The sequence below is a fragment of the Nematocida homosporus genome (assembly GCF_024244095.1).
Source record: "Nematocida homosporus strain JUm1504 chromosome Unknown 4509, whole genome shotgun sequence".
Lineage (NCBI taxonomy): Eukaryota > Fungi > Microsporidia > Nematocida > Nematocida homosporus.
The window spans coordinates 108,095-127,339 of NW_026250686.1; the positions used below are offsets into that span (position 1 = coordinate 108,095).

Below are 19,245 nucleotides of genomic sequence, written 5' to 3' on the forward strand. Positions count from 1 at the left end.
ATTTAGCGCTAGTTTCAATTAAATCTTGGTGATAGTAGGCGGGATTAGGTGTGGGATATAATATTATGGGGATAGAGAGGAGCCAGTGTCAGTTGAAAAGAACCCGTCATAAATAAGGGTTGACCAGCAGCAACAATTAAACAATAGTATAAGAGTGGCTGGTAAGACTGCACAGACCCAACCAAATTGATAGCGGTGGGTAGTATGGAAGATAACTTTGTCACTGTTGTTAGCTCGGGTTTGTTTGATTTCACTGACGGTTCTCATGGCCAGTATGAAAACCATACTGATCAAACCAAATAAGCACATTAGAAAATCATAAGTGGGCTTTGGAATCTCGGACGGATGAGAGAACGGGCCCACTATGTGATCGATAAACACTTTTTTGAGATGGAAGGCAACTAGCCAAAGCCAGAAGACCAAGTATGGTATTAGTAGAAAGGGAAACATATCTAGTTTGTGAATCTTACCCAAGTTATGGTTGAAAGTCCGCGCGATGGCCTCTAGAGACAAAACGATTGCCAACCAAATTTCGCAAGAATGGAACAGGACGTTAATGCTCTGGTTGATCTGTTCCAAGCTAGGCTGAGCTAGATGTGTAAGTCCAAGATTCTTGTAGTTAGTTTGTGGGCTAGAGGCACTATCTTGAATATGATCAATAACTCGCAGCAAGCCAGAGGCCGAGATAAGTGATACTAGTATACTAATCAGGCTAATACATTGAGACGCCACAGACCCTGGTCTACTTTGTCGAGCAAAGCCCTTCATCTTACCCGAAACCCGTTTGTAGAAGATATAATGGACCAGATGCTCGACAATAAAAGTAATAGCCATTACAATACCCGCAATTCCAAACATATGCCAGCCAATTAGCTTAAAGCTAATTGAAATCAATAATATAGCTACTATCCAGAGACCAATGCCAATACCAATATTCCAGCCAATACCAAGGCTTCCCTGGCATATATCGGCAATATTTGTGACTTGGAAGATGTGAACAGTCTTACCGAGGGAATGTATATCGTAAGCGACTCTTTGTGGTTCGTCTGGTTGACAGGAGCAAATCACAGAGATAAGATTGTCCTCTTCTAAGAGCACCACAGACGAGTTGACCACTAGTATAATTCCATCGGGGCCAGCATCTCTAATTGCAAAGTGGGAGTCAAAGCTACGATAGTATTGGGCTAGATTAGCATGTTTTTCTCGGATTTTGTCCAAAACATACGGAGTCCGTGGACGTAAATCGCAGCACGCGTTGAGCCTACGAAATATATTGTCGAATTTAAATAGGTTATTTCTGTTCATGTGACTTGTAGATAGCGGGGAAATAAAAATGAACAAAAAGAGATAGCCAAAATGTTTTGATATTATTGATCATAGATTCAAATTGAATTTATCTAACTTGGGAGCAGCCCATAGCCCATACCACTCTACACCCTACCATATGTACAATAACCCCACTCAAACCAACTCAAACCATTTATTGCAAGACTAATACCCGAGCAAGCTCCCCGGTGCCTAATAATAGTCTTCAAGAGCTCGCTTGGCCATATACTCGGCACAATCGCGACTAGTGGCAATACCAAAGAACCCCGTTGCATGGACAAATAGACAATCACGAATACAACGGTCCGAACTCATCTGGAAGACATCATCACGATGCCCACGCCACTCCTTAGGAAGGGGCGCCAGAGTCGGATAGTGGCAATTATTCTTGCTTATGCAGTTCACAGTATAACGAGGGGTTTGACCAGCCGACACATTAGTATCCGCTACAATAAAGACCAAAATGTTATACCCTCGGACGGCATTCAAATGCTTAACACCCATACTAGTCATTCCGGCCTTAGCAAAGTAAGCGTACTGCCCAGTATGAACTTGACCAATAATCTGGCAGTTCTCAGGCTTAAGCAACTCTACCATGTTATACTGTTCAAGCACAAAGACACGACAGGCCCGTTCAAAATCACTGCCCATGATTTCCATCGCCCGAAAGAATGCTCGGTTAGTTATAGCATCTCGACTCTCTTTAGTAGTATTGTTGTACTCTTCATCCGTAAACCAAGGATTCATAGTCTTAACTAAATCACCCAAGTTACGAGCATGGTATAAATTGTCTTCTGAAGCCTCCCGACCATTATCCTGAGCATCAACAGTAATTAGGTACTCAAAGTAAACCCGATCAATCAGTTCCTGCACTTCTTTTTTACTAAACCTAGATAAGTCGAATTCCTGAGATAGATATTGCAACCCAAACTTCTTAAAGACCAAACCAGCACTACTCATCAAAATATCACATCTCTCCTTCTGATAAACTTCTGTAAACCCATGTTGATGGTGGTCAAACCTATTATTATCTGGATCGTAGACTCCACCCACATCTAAAACTATCGTGCCTTTAGCAATCACCTCCTTATCTCTAGATCGAACAATCTTATAAGTAGGAAACAGCTTACTAAGTATAAAGCATCCTAATACTTCATCTAAATGAAAAGTTCCATTATGAGTTACTATCAATGGCAAATTATCTTCTAAATATTCAGTCATAACTCCCCCAGACAAAAAACTCTTTATGCACTATTCGATCAAATCTCACCTTTTCTTAATACTAACCCAATAATACCAACTCAATTGATCAATCACCCCATCATCGTACTTTCCTTATCAGCCCCTCTTCATCCACTTCAACTTCATTAAATCAATTTCACACCCACACCCTCCATCTCACAGTATCCATGCTCTTATCATCTATATTCTTATAATATCATATCTCATCTTATTTCTACCCAGCCCAAACTATCTCAACATCGCACTACCCCAACCCAAGATATCTTTACAATTACAACAGAACTCAGTTTTGATCTTCACTATTAGTTACATACCAACCTAATAATACTAACCTAATAATACCAACCAAATAATACCACTCCAAACTATAATACTAAATCCAAGTCCAAATTCCAATTCCAACTCAATAAAAACAATGCCTACTAACTACAATCTCAGTCCTAAATCTTCTTTATTCTACTCAATATATTATACCTCAGTTTATCACACCAGAGCAATCTACACCCCATCTCAATCACAATCTCTCTTAACAATCAGCCTAAGATCAGTCTAGATATTCTAATGTGTATGACATATTTATCCTATTTTTTATTTACTACGTAATGTCTTCGATTGACACCCATTATGGTGGTTCAATTCTAGTTATGCGGGGAAAGGATGCGATTGTTATTACGGCCGACAGACGTTTTGGAAATGGCCCAGCTACTCAACATTGTGGGTTTTCTCGTTTATATACACTAACTCCTAATGTAGTTATTGGTTTAGCTTGTTTTGTGCCCGATTGTCAGATCATCTTTAAGGAGTTGCGCAAACATGCTAATATGTTCCGCCTCTCACAGAGTCGAGAGATAGAACCGCAAGAAGTTGCATCACTACTATCTTACATTCTGTACAGCAAGAGATTCTCGCCTTACTACATTGATCCCATTGTGACAGGCTTTGATCGGTCGGGCAAGAGTCATATTTACACTATGGACTGTATTGGGTGTATTAGTACGCCGCCTTGGTTTGCCACGGCTGGAACAGCGGCTAAGAACTTGACTGGGATTTCCGAGACTTTGTACGAGGAAGGAATGGAGACAGAAGATCTGTTTACTACATCGGTGCAGGCCTTCCTTAATGCAGTAGACCGTGATGCCCTGTCTGGTTGGGGAGCGGAATCAATGATTCTTACGCCGCAGCAACACATTCATCGTGAGATTGTTGGGCGTATGGATTAGTAGGTGCTATCTAGCGGGTGCTATCTAAGTGAGTGCTATCTTAAGTGATAGTGAATAGCCATTAGGATACAATAAACAGGCAGGTAAATACACTTTATTGGGTTAGTATTGGGTTGAATTGGATTAGTATTGAAATAGCAGTCTAATTTGACTTTACTTCACTTTACTGCACTTACTTCATCCCATCACAACTTAGTCTTACCTTGATTTTAGTTGATTTTGGTGTGTAAGGAGTTAATCAAAATATTAAGTGTAGTGCCCAATAAGACAAGTCCATCTTTACCAATAGATACTCCATTAAAGAGATTGCTTGAGATGTGGGTGGACACCATTTATTGAGTAAATAAAGGTATGGGTGAGAATGACGTCATATCGAAATGTAACGTGGATATGTAAAACTAAACTAGTCAAATTAGATTGATTTTATTAAAGTTGTGTTTTAATAGTAATACCAATTGATAGCTGTGGTGTCCCCGTCGGCCTCCACTTTAAAGTGAGTTATCTACAGGAGCATAGTTCTGGAATACTTCTCGGTTTGGCACTGATCGCAGCGAGTGCGATTAAATCTCGAGTTAGAAATCACAAGCTCAGATTAGTATTTATAGTCTGAGTTTACAGACTATCTCAAGATGACGCACGATAAAGAGGACCTAATCTATACTAACCAAACCTTCGTGTTATAGTGTTATACAGTTCTTAAATACTTATAACATCTTAAATTAACCCAACACCAACCCAATTCTTTTGAATTTTGATATGATCAAATTGACTATTTAATGAGATTTATTTATTTTTGAATATGTCTTATCTCAAAAGTCGAATTACGCTGGGTATAAATGAGAATTATCTAACTACAATACTTATGTGGAAGGTTATTATTGGATTATTGGTGGTGTTGAATGTTGTTTGTGGGTCGGTTGAAGATAGTAAGGGTGAGTTGGCTTGTAGAAGTAGGGTTGGTAATGGGAAAGAACCAGCGGGTTGGAAATCGCCAAAGGATATGGTTAATAGATTGGAAAAGCTTGGGTTTGAGTTCGATGAGAGTATACTGAAGGTGCTGGTTAAACCCTATACTCCAGTGCAGCCAACAGTTTCCGACTCCGATACTAACCCAGGTCTAAGTTCAAGTGGGTTAGAAGAAAAGGCTGGTCTTTCTATAGTAGATACTCAGGCCAGACGGATGAAGTTTATCATGCCCAAGTATTCAAGTGCCAAAGAGGCTAGCGCAGACCTTGAATTTCTAAATACGATCGCTGCTATCAAAGTCTCGATAGCTTCGATTGATTATACAGATGTTGTTGAGTCAGAATGGCACCAGACGTGCATCTTAATTGTAACTCGAATCATTAACATGATTGAGTGTGAGAAGCTAAAGCTCAATTTGAAGTGTACCTTAGAGTACAATAACCAAAACCAGTCCATTTATAATGCTAGTTTGCGTGAGGCGGAGAGAGTCATCGGTCTTACTCCTAAATCACCATGTGCGCTCGTAGCTTGGGGCCACACTAACCTTTCAAACTGGGGTGCGAATGCTATCGCCATAAAGCAACAGTTTTCATCTATCCACTTCCACCCAGTAGATAAACTTGCCCATCATCTTGACAATCTATGTTTAACGAAAGACTTCAAGGCAACTGTATCCCTTAGCTCTAAGAAACCTGAGGTTAATCTTGAATATCTCTCCCGAATTCCTACCAATTGTTCTGAAATCACAATTAAGGCCACCTATAAGCAGTGCCCATTAATGGTAGGCCTAGGGGATTGCACTGCACGATACAAAGACATAAAATTGCTGATTAGTTGGAGAAATCTTCAATATCTGAGCGACCACTCTAAAGATCAAATCCATGTCCATACTATTATGATCCAAGAAAACACTTTCTATCTTCAAAGCGGCCATTGTGGCCATACATTACCACGTCGCCGTGTGTATTATATCTTTGCTGATAAAATTGTTATTCCGCTAGGCCGTGATGTTGGTTATAACTCTTCTGAATCATCTATCTCTACTCAAGTAAGAGCTACTTGTATTTGTTATGGTGTATTGGTTAATAAAATCAAGACCTATCGTGAAGATGACAAAGTGGACTTTTCTGAGACTCTAAACAGACTTGAGAAGCTTGATGCCTTGCCTAGATCAGCAATAACGTCCTATTCTGGTAAAAGACTTAAAAATGCCGAATCTATAACGATTAAGGAGCCCGTTAATATTAAGCTTGCAAATTGGGCTAAGACTTCTGCTTGTAATAAGCTAAGAGAAGGTCGGTTTTTTACCAGCATATACACTACACCGATATCACTATTGATGGGAACGATTTCGCTGATGGTAATCCTTATTCTCTCATTGCTATTCTAAATTCATTCCGAAATATTACAGCCAAAAAGCTTAAGATCACAAATGTTCGCATAGACGACAGGATCTACATTTATAGGCTTGAGAAGCCCAAAAGACTCCAATGCAATGTGAACGTTGATGTTTTGATACTGGATAATGTTGGTGATGCTGTTATCTATTGGGTTTTGGAGCAATATAACTTTGTTAAACCGGTAAAAATGCATATACTGAATTTGGACTACAGTAGCCGTGTCATTCACTACATTCACTCTGATCCGAGAGACCGAAATATTTCGGAGCTTGTGTTGGATGGCACAACATTGCACACTAAGTGTTAAACTCACTCAGTTTGAAATAAAAACCCTCAGCATGTGAGACTTTGAAGTTATCGTTATTGGGCCAAAGTACTAAGCAGGTGGGCATAGTTGCTGTCTCTATGGCCAGAAATACAATCTTTCATTCGAATAGGTTCAACTAAAGATCGATTTAGAAGCGGTCTGTGATATATTTTATTCAACTATGTTTGCTCGAGAGGTTTAGATACGTTTTTATAGATTAGATAGTGTTAGTATTGGGTTGGATATGGTTCATTAGCCAACACTGATTATATTAAAGACCTTCCTTGACCCGAGTATCGATGTGATTTGTTAAGTAAATATGATTGTGAATGAGGGGATGACGTCATATTGAATTGTAGGGTAGATATGTAAAACTAAATTAGTCAAATCAGATTGATTTTATTAAAGTTGCCAGGCATAAGTAGCTTATCAGTAGTCAGGTTGATCTTATGAGAACTAAGTAGTGGTCGTATGACAGCACTACATTAAGCCAGTCCAATCAGCCGAAATAAAGTAATAAGATGAAAGAGTCTAGCAATTGTCTTGTTTTCTGACATTAGCTTCCAAATACATGCAGACCCCAACCTATTTATATCATGATTTAGTCCAGATTTGTATTAACTTGTTCTTGATTGGCAGCTGCTAACCCAATACTAATCCAAAAGGTCTATCCTAAACTAGTCCAATCCCAATACTCAATTCAAGCACTAACTAAACAGAGCACAACCTAACCCAATCAAACTTAACACTAATATGTGATTTAATTATAGCTCTCGTTGAATTACTCGTATTCCGCGCTAGGAACAAGATCTTCACCCTTCTTCTTGTACTCTTCCAAAGTGTAGGTTGGAAAGTATTCAGATGCTAAGGAAGCCCCTTTAAACGCATCATTCACTGGATCTAAAGCATCCACAATATTAGGCGTGTTGGGGAAGTATCTAAAAGGCTTGATCTCACGGGCAATCCTTTCTTTTAAGCCTTTGATCTGACTAAATCCACCCGTCAGAAAGATATTACGCACATCTTGTCGCTTAAAGATATCAGCTAAACTCTCAACAACTCCTGGATTATCAATTCCAACTAGACCCGGATTAAAGATCGCTTCAGTTATTCTAATAAATTCGATATTAATGTTAATCCCTCCACGATCTTTCCCATACCCATTTCTAATCCGATCAAAAAGATTCTCTTCTTTTGACTGATAAGTCGGATCATGATGTCTTAAAAACGCATCTATTTGGTCTATCTCTTCCAACAAGGCTTCATCACTCCCTTGGGCATCTTGAATATCATCTAGTAGCACAGAAGTCTCTATAGTTGGCTCTTGATTAGCAGCTGCTAAGGTTTGTTTAAGCAAAGCCAAGGAGTACTGACTTTTCTTGTTCTTTAACTCATTGCGCACAAAGTTACGTTTCTTGACCCATTTCTCCAAGTACTGCAATCGTTCCTTCCTAATCCCCATAAACTCTTCTGGTTTTGAAATCAACAACAATCTATCTTCCAAGAAAAGAATCCTACTTTCCAGTCTTTGCAAGCACTTAACTACCTTCTGCTTATTCCGATGCTCTGTTGCCCCCCTAATTAGCTTCTCTCTTTTCATCTTCCGCAACTCTTCCTCGGCTACTACCGCTGGATCCGCATCCACCACAACTTCATCTTCGCCTACTTCTTCTCCCAACTCTTCTCCCTCTCCTACTTCTTCTCCCTCCCCTACTTCATCCCCTACTTCATTATCTTCGCCTATTTCGCCCTCTCCTATTTCATCACCGGCCGCCTCACTTGTCTTGGCTACGGCCCCAACTTTGACTTTCTTCCTGGGAAAGATCTTTGGCTTAGGTGGCTTCTCTTTGGCCGGTGGCATTAGGCGTACGTTGCCCTTTCCTTCGCGGACAACCTCTTCTATTTCGGCAAAGTAATCTTCAGCCACTCTTATCTCACGAAACTGCGCCTCTATCTCTTCCTTAGGTATTTTGGCTCCGGTGCTGTAATACTTAGAAGAGACTGATTCAACAAACAACTGCTGGGCTAGTAGTCCTCCTAAAGGCAAGAAAGTTGCTTGCTGGTAAATAATGCGTTTAGTCAATGGATCAATTGGTACAGTAGTTATGCCCTGATGTCCCATAGCAATCACTACATCACAAAAAGGCCGTTTAAATTCAACCGATTTATCCATCTTATCATTATTACGCCAATTGTATTCATAAGCATAGATAAAATCATAACCAAATTGAACTTGTTTAAACCGAAAAGTTTCAAAAGCCACTGATAAGGCCTGTATCTTAAACATACGTGGATTAAGCAGGCATTCAGTCATAATCAACGTATCTGGTCGTTTTGTACCTAACTCTGCTAACAAAGCAGCAATTGTGCCTTCAAAAACCTCATAATTATATACAACTGGTCCATCAAACATGCACTTGATTGTTGTTGAGCTAGAAATACGTCTTCTTTTCGCTCCTTCAACTGCATAGGCTAATTTACCGTCTTTTTCCTTAATCCGGCAAACTTGATTCTTCATTCTAATGAGAGGATCGGTCCCAGAGGTCAAACCAGCGCGGCATTCAAAGGTTCCGTTATCTATGATAAGCATACTCATATGGTTTGTGTTGTGCGCCATAAAATTTTACGTCATCAACGAGTTTGAGTTGGAATTTGCATTAGAATTTGGATTTGGAATTTGAATTTGGATGAAATGAGATTGGGTAAAATAAAAGGAGATTGTAATTAAGATGGTATTAGGATAGTATAGAGTGGTATTAAGATAGTATAGAGTGGAGATAGTCTTTGTATAAGGCAGCATAGAGATTGTATAGAGTGGGTTTGCTTGTTGATTGTTGATTGTTAATTGTTGAATGTAAAGTAGGAATAGGTCAAACAGATTTAAGTTAATGTAGTTAGTCAGTGCTATCTAAATACTAACTAAGCAGCACGTATAATAAACACTAACTAATCTAGAAGACATAAATATCTTGAACATTATAATGTATGTGGAGGGTTTGAGTACTAGGTACGTCATAATTATGCTAATATTTATAAGTCTTTAGATGAGTTAGGATTGGGTTGGTGTTTGAGATTAGGATGCGGTTTACTTCTATCTCCTTATCTAAAAGACTTAGTCATCCAATTGAGTTAGTATTTATCAAGTATTTTGAAATGATGTACAACCACATAGATATATATCAGGAAAGAATAAAGTGCGACTGTAGCTACACTTACTTTAAGATGTTATGAAACTTTCTAGCACTACGCGAACTCAATGTTTATGAAAGGAACATGGCAAATACTAGTATTATAATGGATTTTACTGAACTAGCCTTGATTAAAGGTTATCTTTATTGGGTTTTAGCAACAGATTATAGATTGCTCTAGTAGTGCCATCATACGACCACTACTCATTTCTCATCCAATCAACCTGACCACTGGTAAGCCATTCACTACTTAGTACCCACTACTATTAAAACACAACTTTAATAGAAGCAGCTCAATACTAACCCAATTAAATTTTCATATCTTATCTACACTAACTTAATATGACGTCATCTTATTCCAACTCAACCAATACATACTTAATAAATGGTACCCACCCTCATCTCAAGAAATCTCCTTAATGGAGTTAGTATTGCCAAAGATATACTTGTCTTATTGGATACTATACAACTCTAATCTAAATCACGCCAGACCATAACTACACCATAACTCAATACCAACTCACCACATCTCAACTCAATACCAACACCAACTCAACCCAACACAATACCACAACATAACTCAACCTAATACCAACTCAAATCAAAATCAAAACATACACAAACTAAATACTAAGTACAGAAAACGAATGCTAATGCTTATTTACTCACTTATTGGTAGATAGCAGATTGGGCTTCTTATCGAAAGAGAGCAGCCTGAAGACCTGGCATAACGCGCTTTTCTATCTTAGCGGCGCGCTCAAGGAAGCTACTATTGATAAGCACAGTCCGACTAGTATTACGAATAACAATACCACCAAGTAAATTAGGATGCATTGGCTCAAAGGTAAACTCACTAGGACTAAGTAAAGAAGAGAGTAAAGCTTTGTCCTTTTCAGGCACATAAATCACCATATGTTCATCAGGCAGAATTGTTTTGAATTTAGAGATAGCAGCAGTGGCTAGTTTTTTAGATAAGGATCGATTAGATAGTAAACCACAAACTTCTTTCATGATTTGAGAACAGACCTTTTCTTTAGCTGAAGATAAGGTTAAAATAGCATTAGATCTTAGTTTTCCTTCTGCAATGGTTTTTTCGGCCTTAATCTTAGCCATTTCATCAGACTTCTGTTGTTTGACTCGTTCACTACTTTGAATTGCTAGTTCGGCTATTTCGATTGAATATTCTTCATTGGCTTTGATACGAATTTCATGGGCTTTTTGTTCTGATTCTTGTTCAATGAATTTAAGCATTCTTCCGACATCCCAAACATCAATGTGCTTGCGATTGCTATTGTTGTTTCCCGAAGATGTGGCGGCACGTGCTGGCATAGTTAAAAATGCAAAACGAGAGGGGTATAAAAATAATTAATTGGCTAGTTGGCTGGGGGTGTTTGGAGTGGTTTAGGAAGGTTTGATTTGGTGTTGGTTTGGATTTTGGTTGGTTTAGAGATAGATTGGGCTCTGAAAAACAAAAACTAACCATATTGGGAAAAGATCAGATTAAAAACAAAAAAATGATTAAATAAGTTGTGGTTAAGTTAAGTTAAGTTAGATTGGGTTGTGTTGTGATGAGTTGGGTTGAGTTAGGTTGTGGTTAAGTTAGATTGGGTTGAGTTAAGTTAAGTTAAGTTGTGATGAGTTGAGTTGGTAATTTAGATATCAATGAAATAGTAATGAGATGGTGATGAGTTGGTAATTTAGATATCAATGAGATAGCCATGAGATATCAATGAGATAATGATTGGGATTTGAAAGATATTGGATAGGGTGACTAAGCTATTTATTCATTGGGTTGATGCTTGGGTTTGATAGAGATTGAGTTGGTTAGAAATCGGATTGGGTTGGTTTTGAATCTGCTTAGGATCTGTTGACTAATGATAGTGGTGGTATATTGATAGTAGAAGAGTAGCTGGCAGTAAATAATCTGATAGAGAATAGTTGTGTGTTGAATTAAAGTAGCAATAGGTGAGGCTGGGGAAAGGATGTATCGAAGAGGTTGGACAACTTTCTTACGGAGGTAGAGGACTAAAATGCTTTGGATGATGAGATGGATTCGACTGAGCGCTTGAAGGAAATTGTTAGTACTGGGTTGAGCTGGATTTGGGTTTGCATTTGAATTTGGCTTGGAAGTAGTGATTGTGGATTGAGATGAGGTTGAAATGGTGGTGGTGGTGGTGGTAGAGATGGAATTGGAAAGGAGAGGGCTAGAATCAAGTTGGTGGGGAATAGAGTAGGCTGGTGGATCTGGCTGGAAGAGATGGGAGAAGTTAATGGACTTGCTACTGGGTTGGGTGTTGGCGGTGGCAGCTAGGAGTTTTTGCGACTCAATGCGGTACCAGGCTATAATAGAAGGAAGAGTTGGAATCGCAACAAGTATTAGAGTAAAGATAGAGCCGGAAATAAGATACTTAAGAGGTAGACTAAAGAGTAACGAAGTAAGTAGATTGAAAATCAGCTTAATAACTAGACTAAGTAGATGGTAGAGAATGAAAAATGCTAGTTTGACCAAAACCTTACCCATCCAGACTATACCAACTAGCATAATAACTATTTTACCTAATTTAGAACTACTATTAATAGCAGAATTGATATCTCCATTGATATGAGAATGGGCACAAATTAACTTACTAAATGCGGTAAATAATAAGACTTGAATCACTAGATGTTGGGTTATCATTTTAGCAAAAAAGAGGTTGGTAGAAATAAGGATTTATATGGGGTTATATATTGAGATAGGTTTAGATTGGGTTGTAGTTGGATTTGGGTTAGTGTGGTATGACTGAGTTAGGTTTAGTGTGGATTGATTTGACTTGGATTAAGTTTTTGGAATAAGTTAGATAAGATTTAGAATAAGTTAGATAAGATTTAGAATAAGTTGGACTGGAATATGCTTATTTCTGAGATTGGGATTGGTTATTTCTCGAGGTAGCCAATTCGTGATGAAACTGTGGGATGGTCTTGAATATAATGAGTGAAAGGTGCTGAATGGAATAGAGGGGCATTATTAGCCACAGTTAGGGCATAAAGACCCTTAGCTAAGTGTCGGCCGTAGCCTAGACCTTTAGCATACAAATCAGCATTGATTTCAGAAAGAATACCTAGATTGTTATAGAACATGTTGACCATAGATGATACAATATAAATATTGGCCAGCATAGCAAATGCCAGGACTGAGAATCTTGATACACCCCGAGCCTCATACTTAGGACTGATGAAATGAAGAGTAGAAAGCATTCCTCCACAAGTTAAACCCAAACCAAAAACTGTAGCCACTAACTTCTTTTCCGTACTATAATCAACCGCATGGCCGATTTCATGAGCCACAAATGCAATAAACTCTTCTTTACCGTACTTTAACAAGTTACCCATAATCATGACGTGTCGTGCTGCTCCGGTTTTTACTAGAGCGGCATTCTCTAGTTGGTCCGACTTATCCCAGAATACCTTATTCCGTAAACCCAGCCGGTCAATCTCGCCTTCCACGCGCTCGCCAAACACACCGGGAGGAACCACTTCCAGATCGTCAGTCAAATCCGGTACTAAACTCGTACAGTTTACAATCAAGATCAAAATCACAATAGCCACATAAGAAGAAAGAACTAGTCCCCATTTCGTCTTACTATAAACCGAACTAAACATCCAAATCAGAATAGGAGCTATAACAGTACATCTAAATATCTGAATACCCAGTCTAACTATTAAGTCCAAAACCCCATCATTCTTATTAAAAGCCCATTCCAGCACAGTCGCTTTCGTTCCCAGGATAAAGAAAGCCCCTACTAAGAAGTTTACATCCGGCTCTCTTATATGCGAACAATTAATCCTCACCAAGCTACGATATCCTCGTAATCGCTTCATAATTGCCTCTCTCATCCGGTGCGAGAAGAAGGCCACAATCACAGTAAAGTCAATCAAAGTCGAAAGAATCGAACATACTCGTCGCCATGTCCCACGATTGGCAATGTCTCTTTGCTTCTTGTACACTGACTGGTCCTTTCCGATCAGTCTTTCCAAAGCCGGGTTCGTCTCTGGTAATTCTTGTCGCCCCAAAACTCGCCGGGTGTATTGTAAATACCCTATCTCAAACAAAAAGATCGAGATATGGAAAATAATAGCAGTTACCATAAACATCACCACTTTACTTCTAAAGTACTTTTGGTAAACCTGATGTACAGCCCCCCTTTTCCTTTCTATTTCCATAACCCAAACAAACTAGACGTATTTAAGTATCGGGTTTCAAAGCCGGCCAATAAAATCTTTCGAATGGACAAGCATACCGAGCCCGGAACTCGCATGGTAGAGGAGTATTTAGACCGATCTATATTTGTTTGTTTGCGAGATAGTACTTATGTCTTTGGTACGCTCAGATCTTATGACCAGTATCATAATATTCTTTTAGAAGATGCCCAAGAGGTCGTCATTATCGGGCAGGAGTATACAGAAGAGTTCTCAGAGGCTTACATGCTTCGAGGTGAGAATATCATTCTTATCGGAGTTGGAACTTTTGATAATTCACAACTTACTCAAGTCAGTCCAACCGTTCTAGCCGAAAAGAAAAAGCACCTCTCCCTAGATGATCTTGATTACATTGCTCTTTGATTTTGATCTTGGTTTTGATTTTGATTTTGGTTCTATTCATGATAAGATAAGATCTAGTCGAAATAAATTTTGATTTAGTTAGTATCTCATTAGTATCTAGTTAAAACAATCTAATTTAAGTCTTATTAGCAGTCTTAAGTAAGTACTATCTCAGTCCAATACTAGGCTGTTAGTTTCTAAGTACTACTATGTTCGGTCTAAATTAAGCTAGACTTATATGACTTCTAGATCCAAACTAGTATTAAGTTGAGTTGAGTTATGTTAGGTTAGGTTGATGTGGTATCTAGTACTTACCTAATCCTAACTCAATACTAACTCAATACTAACTCAATACATACTCTATTAAAGGCATGCCTTGAGCTAAGTGAAGTCTTATATTGAGTAAATAAGGGTGTGTGTGTGATGACGTCATAATAAGTTAGTATTGCTAAGTAGTGTATTAGTGAGTACTAAGTAGTGAGTAGTATAGTGATTGTATGACAATACTAAACCACTCAAATACTAATACTAACCCCACCTAAACCAATACTAACCCCACCTAAACCAATACTAAACTAACCCAAATACTAAACTAACTCAAATACGTCACTTAAACTCATGTTTATTGCTAGATATAGATATGCTTATTCGGGCTAAAAGTAGAAGATAATTAAGGTAGATATGTTACAACCTAAACAGACTATCTAAACCATAAAGATATCTTGAATTATACCTATTAAGATTGAACTCGTTTACGGACTTCTTCAATTGTATCTAATTCTTGTTGCAAATTAACTAGTTGGTCTTTTATCTCGGTGTCCCAATCGACTTCCCAGTCTTCATTGGTTGCAGTAGGAGTTTTACTATGTCCAGAAGGTGTTAAAGTCTTATCAAAGAAGAAGAGACGAGAGAAGGATTCTTTGTCCATGAAAATATTTGTTGTGGTCTAATTATGGTTATTCTGGAACGGGCTTTAGCTTTGAAACAAAAGTATGGCTTAAAGCGTTGTATTGATGGATTTGAAGAAGATCTTGGTGTAACTCTTTATCCGAGTGTTTATCGTCGCGATCGTATTGAAGATCTTTTTAATGTCCAACTATTGGTTAATCGGTTGATCTTAGGTATAGCTAGAGATGAGAAGATGTTGAATGAGTTAGGTACGGGTGAGTTAGTAGTGGAGGGAGAGAAAGTAGCGATAGATATTGAGTCTGATCTTATCTATGGAATTTTAGAAAGAATCAGGCGAGAAAGAGTGCCAGTTAGGAAGATAGAAGGTCTATTGGTTCGCTCTGATTATATTGAGAGTATTGAAGGTAGTTTTAAACAGGTAGAAGTTAATACGGTATCTTGTGCCTTTGTAGTGGCAGGTCAGTCGGTTAATAAAATGCATGAAGAACTCATGGGAGATGATGAATGGCAGAAGAGTTTTGAACGAGCAGTTGGTGAACTAGATGGTAGAGAAGTTTTGGTTTCAGAAGGACCGGAAAGATTGCAAGAATTTATTAGATTGATAGATAAGGAGTATAAGCAAATGTATGGTTGTCGAGGAGTATTTATACTCTTAGATAATGATAGTTCAGTCCGTAGTAAGAACTACCTGGAAAAGCAGCAGATTTTGGAACTAGTTGGGGCTTTAGGTATGAAGGCTTACTTTGTAGCAGTAGATGATATGCTGAGTAGATATGAAGTAGTTGGTGATCGGTTGTTTTATAATGGCGAAGAAGTAAGTGTTGTTTATTTCCGGTGGTTATACAATGCTGATCAGTATACGGAAGAGATAATTAAGATGAGGATAGCAATTGAAAGTACAGTGGCTGTACCTGTGCCTAGTGTAAATGTACAGATAGCTGGACTGAAGTTCTTTCAACGGTTGTTTGCTAAACGGGAGTTTTTGAGTAGGTATACGGAAGACTTCTCAGTGGAAAGGTTCTTTGTGTCCTTTATGACTGTAGCTGAGTATCGTAAGCACAATCCTAAGAAGCCTTATGTTCTGAAGCCTTTGAGTGAAGGGGGAGGTCATAATTACTTTAAGGGTGATGTACTGGAGAAGGTTAAGAGTTTAACGGGGAAGGAAGAGGAGGCTTATATTCTAATGGAGGAGATAGAGGGAACGCAAAGAAAGAATCGGGCTTTGATGAAGCCAATCGGGAATATGATTGGAGAAGTAGGTGTATTTGGGTATACAGTAGCTACACCTACGGCTGAAGCTTCTTCTGTAGCTGGGTACATTCTCAGGACTAGATACCATTATGATAATGAAGTAGGCGTTTCGGCTGGATTTGGGTCTTTAGATAGTATCATGTGGTAAGTCATTTGATAAGTCATGTGGTAGTGCTTGAATAAAGGTTCTGGATTAGGTATAGGTGGTTAGTATGTTACGTATTTATATTATGATTAGGTTAGGGGGAGTGAAGTGAGTAGTGGAGTGAATAGTGAGTAATTAGTAGTTAATAGTTAGTAGTTAGTAGTTAATAGATATTAATAAGATGTTGTATTGAATTGGTAGATAGTATTAGGACGTACGTAAGATGTAATTTCCTATCCTAGAGTGAGTGAAGATAGTTTGGGGGATTTTGGGGACTTGTCCATATGAGGAGGTACTTGGTAGAGATTGATTAGGTCGAGGTCGGGGAAGGCTAGGATTAGGATCTCTTCTAGTTCTGGGAGGTGTTTGCCTTTTCCTTTCCCGGTAAGATAAACGGACATGTTGAAACGTTTGACACTTTCTTTGAACATACTAAAGGAAGACATAGTTAGTTTGGCGACACGGAAGAATTCGTTGGATTCACAATTGAAACTTAGCTTAAGGAATCTGAGTCTTAGTTGGTCTATGTTGATAAAGATCTCAATAAGTGCGCGGAAGAAAATACGGGCACATCCATAATACTCTTGCGTATACATGGCATTGGCTATACGGTAGAGAAGAACGACATCTTCACTTTTACGTAGTTCGGCTACTTTGGCTTCAACGTGTTTGGGACCACCTAGAGTTTCTAGGAATTTGCCGGCTTCAAGATCAGCATCATGAATAGTAGTGAGTTCACTACAAACACCTATCTCAGTTACGGATTTGTGATCAGGTTTAGCCAGTCCATTGATAGTTAAGAACTCTTCTAAACCTGGAGCACTATCTATCTTTATATCACCATACTGTTTTTGGGTTGTACTTATTTCAGGAATACTAAAGGCAACTCCCAACTTCTGTAAAATCCGATTGGCTTCAACTCTTATCTCTTCATTAGTAGTACTAGGGGCGGCTAAAGAACAGATCCAGAACAACATACGCATATCACAGCGATAAGCAGAAGCCTGTACTAAATCGCGGGCATAGAGAAAGGCTTCATTTACATTGCCTAGATAAACCATCATAAAAACCAACTCTCTAAGCATATCTATACGATCTTCTAGTTCAGTACACACAACTAAAGCGGCTTGATAGTAAGCAATTGATTTATCAACTTCTCCAATGCCTATTAAGTATTTGGCATAAACCATCTTTGGGTAGTACATATCTGGATATCTTTGTAATAATCCGTCCATCCCTATCTTTGACTCCTTTTTTAAGGCTAAATTCAAGACTTCCGTATATGCATCAAAAGGAATGATATCTTCAGGACTAGGTACAACTTCAGATAAGGCTAATTCTGCTTCGGCATAAGCCCGTTGCGACATTAAATTCTGAATATGTTTCTTCCACGTCATCGAATAAAAAATGAGTCTATTCGGTTGAATTTAGATTGAATTAGATTGAATTAGATTGTGTTGGCTTAGTATTTGCTTAGTTTCAATGTGTTTTAATGCTCTTTAAAGTCTGGTATGTTCAGATGGTATTAGATTAGGTTGAGTTAGTATTAGATTAGGTTGAGTTAGTATTAGATTAGGTTGAGTTAGTATTGGATTAGGTTGAGTTAGTATTGGATTGGGTTGGTATTGGGTTGGGTTGAGTGGATTGAGTGGGTTGAGATAGAGATAGAGATAAAACTGTATTGTAGTAGCCTATTTGATTTATTCATTTTTGGCGGCTCTGAGGGCTTCGGCTATCTCTGGGGTCTTCATTGTTCTTACACAGTGCTTACCCTCCTCATTGGTATAGAGGATTGTGCAGGCAATGGCTTGCTCATTAGTCTGGCCTTCAGAGGCAGAAGAGAGAGCTTTGAAGGCTCGGGCAATAGCAGCATCCATTGGAGCAGAAAGATCCGGTGTATCTAAAGCTGCTACTATGGTCTTCTCTCCCTCGCCAAATGCATGGGCTGTCCATTCAACTGGCGTACCACTAGGATCGGTACTAAATAAGCGATAACCACGAACTGTATCATACCCAGCAATAAGCAAAGCTACTCCAAAGGGCCGCATTCCTCCTTTTTGCGTAAAGTCTTGTTGAATACGAGCAATAGTCTTAGCTACCATCCAAGGGCTCATCGGCTGATCATACTCCTCTAGAAACTCTTGGGCTTTTAAACGAGCATAGTTTACTAAGACATTACTATCGGCATAAAGACCTCCTACTACGGCATAAACATTATCATTGATATTGTAAATCTTCTCATCTGGAATAAGAGTAGTATTAGTTTCAGTGTTCTTTCCCAGTAAAACAACCCCATTCTTGAAACAAAGACCTAAAGAAGCACCAGCAGAACTAATACTCTTGATAGCATATTCGACTTGATGAATTCTTCCTTCTTCTGAGAAAGTGTTAGTTAATGCGTCAGTCTCGTCCATAAAAACAAAGAAAGAGAACTAGATTAGTATTTAGTCTGTATTGTCTATAGAAGATGCAAAGACGTCAATTCCCCCCTGGTATTACATCAGGACAGGCATAATACCTAGAATTAGGTGGGGTGAGGTTTGGTTGGGGTGTGGTTGGAGTGGTGTGGTTGGAGTAAGTTAAGAGTACTTATTGAGTTGTCGGTGTTGTAAGGGAGTGAAAGATAGGAGTAGTGTTAAATCAGTGCAGATAATAGTTAATTGAGTTTAGTGTTAGTATTGTGTTGGTATTGTGTTAGTATTGGTTTGGTGGG

At 38.7% G+C, this 19,245-nt stretch overlaps 12 protein-coding genes across 12 annotated transcripts; 4 read left to right on the forward strand and 8 right to left on the reverse strand.

Annotated features, from left to right (window-relative positions):
- Positions 1-63: 63 nt before the first annotated feature.
- NEHOM01_0508 (uncharacterized protein) lies at positions 64-1,305 on the reverse strand (the record flags this gene model as incomplete). Its single annotated transcript, XM_051489386.1, has 1 exon — positions 64-1,305. The coding sequence occupies one exon, from the start codon at positions 1,303-1,305 to the stop codon at positions 64-66; it is 1,242 nt and encodes a 413-aa protein (XP_051345346.1).
- Positions 1,306-1,518: 213 nt separating this feature from the next.
- On the reverse strand, positions 1,519-2,547 carry NEHOM01_0509 (uncharacterized protein; the record flags this gene model as incomplete). The annotated part of the gene is made up of 1 exon (XM_051489387.1): positions 1,519-2,547. The coding sequence occupies one exon, from the start codon at positions 2,545-2,547 to the stop codon at positions 1,519-1,521; it is 1,029 nt and encodes a 342-aa protein (XP_051345347.1).
- Positions 2,548-3,170: 623 nt separating this feature from the next.
- NEHOM01_0510 (20S proteasome subunit beta 3) lies at positions 3,171-3,788 on the forward strand (the record flags this gene model as incomplete). Its single annotated transcript, XM_051489388.1, has 1 exon — positions 3,171-3,788. The coding sequence occupies one exon, from the start codon at positions 3,171-3,173 to the stop codon at positions 3,786-3,788; it is 618 nt and encodes a 205-aa protein (XP_051345348.1).
- Positions 3,789-4,587: 799 nt separating this feature from the next.
- Positions 4,588-6,144, forward strand: NEHOM01_0511 (uncharacterized protein; the record flags this gene model as incomplete). The annotated part of the gene is made up of 1 exon (XM_051489389.1): positions 4,588-6,144. One exon carries the CDS (start codon positions 4,588-4,590, stop codon positions 6,142-6,144), a length of 1,557 nt encoding a protein of 518 aa, XP_051345349.1.
- A 1,098-nt stretch (positions 6,145-7,242) lies between these two features.
- NEHOM01_0512 (actin-related protein 5) lies at positions 7,243-9,078 on the reverse strand (the record flags this gene model as incomplete). Its single annotated transcript, XM_051489390.1, has 1 exon — positions 7,243-9,078. The coding sequence occupies one exon, from the start codon at positions 9,076-9,078 to the stop codon at positions 7,243-7,245; it is 1,836 nt and encodes a 611-aa protein (XP_051345350.1).
- Positions 9,079-10,345: 1,267 nt separating this feature from the next.
- Positions 10,346-10,978, reverse strand: NEHOM01_0513 (V-type H+-transporting ATPase subunit E; the record flags this gene model as incomplete). Its single annotated transcript, XM_051489391.1, has 1 exon — positions 10,346-10,978. The coding sequence occupies one exon, from the start codon at positions 10,976-10,978 to the stop codon at positions 10,346-10,348; it is 633 nt and encodes a 210-aa protein (XP_051345351.1).
- A 451-nt stretch (positions 10,979-11,429) lies between these two features.
- Positions 11,430-12,326, reverse strand: NEHOM01_0514 (uncharacterized protein; the record flags this gene model as incomplete). The annotated part of the gene is made up of 1 exon (XM_051489392.1): positions 11,430-12,326. One exon carries the CDS (start codon positions 12,324-12,326, stop codon positions 11,430-11,432), a length of 897 nt encoding a protein of 298 aa, XP_051345352.1.
- Positions 12,327-12,562: 236 nt separating this feature from the next.
- Positions 12,563-13,780, reverse strand: NEHOM01_0515 (STE24 endopeptidase; the record flags this gene model as incomplete). Its single annotated transcript, XM_051489393.1, has 1 exon — positions 12,563-13,780. One exon carries the CDS (start codon positions 13,778-13,780, stop codon positions 12,563-12,565), a length of 1,218 nt encoding a protein of 405 aa, XP_051345353.1.
- Positions 13,781-13,816: 36 nt separating this feature from the next.
- On the forward strand, positions 13,817-14,248 carry NEHOM01_0516 (U6 snRNA-associated Sm-like protein LSm1; the record flags this gene model as incomplete). The annotated part of the gene is made up of 1 exon (XM_051489394.1): positions 13,817-14,248. One exon carries the CDS (start codon positions 13,817-13,819, stop codon positions 14,246-14,248), a length of 432 nt encoding a protein of 143 aa, XP_051345354.1.
- A 931-nt stretch (positions 14,249-15,179) lies between these two features.
- Positions 15,180-16,535, forward strand: NEHOM01_0517 (glutathione synthase; the record flags this gene model as incomplete). The annotated part of the gene is made up of 1 exon (XM_051489395.1): positions 15,180-16,535. One exon carries the CDS (start codon positions 15,180-15,182, stop codon positions 16,533-16,535), a length of 1,356 nt encoding a protein of 451 aa, XP_051345355.1.
- A 230-nt stretch (positions 16,536-16,765) lies between these two features.
- On the reverse strand, positions 16,766-17,929 carry NEHOM01_0518 (uncharacterized protein; the record flags this gene model as incomplete). The annotated part of the gene is made up of 1 exon (XM_051489396.1): positions 16,766-17,929. One exon carries the CDS (start codon positions 17,927-17,929, stop codon positions 16,766-16,768), a length of 1,164 nt encoding a protein of 387 aa, XP_051345356.1.
- A 303-nt stretch (positions 17,930-18,232) lies between these two features.
- On the reverse strand, positions 18,233-18,946 carry NEHOM01_0519 (20S proteasome subunit alpha 3; the record flags this gene model as incomplete). Its single annotated transcript, XM_051489397.1, has 1 exon — positions 18,233-18,946. The coding sequence occupies one exon, from the start codon at positions 18,944-18,946 to the stop codon at positions 18,233-18,235; it is 714 nt and encodes a 237-aa protein (XP_051345357.1).
- Between the last annotated feature and the right edge of the window lie 299 nt (positions 18,947-19,245).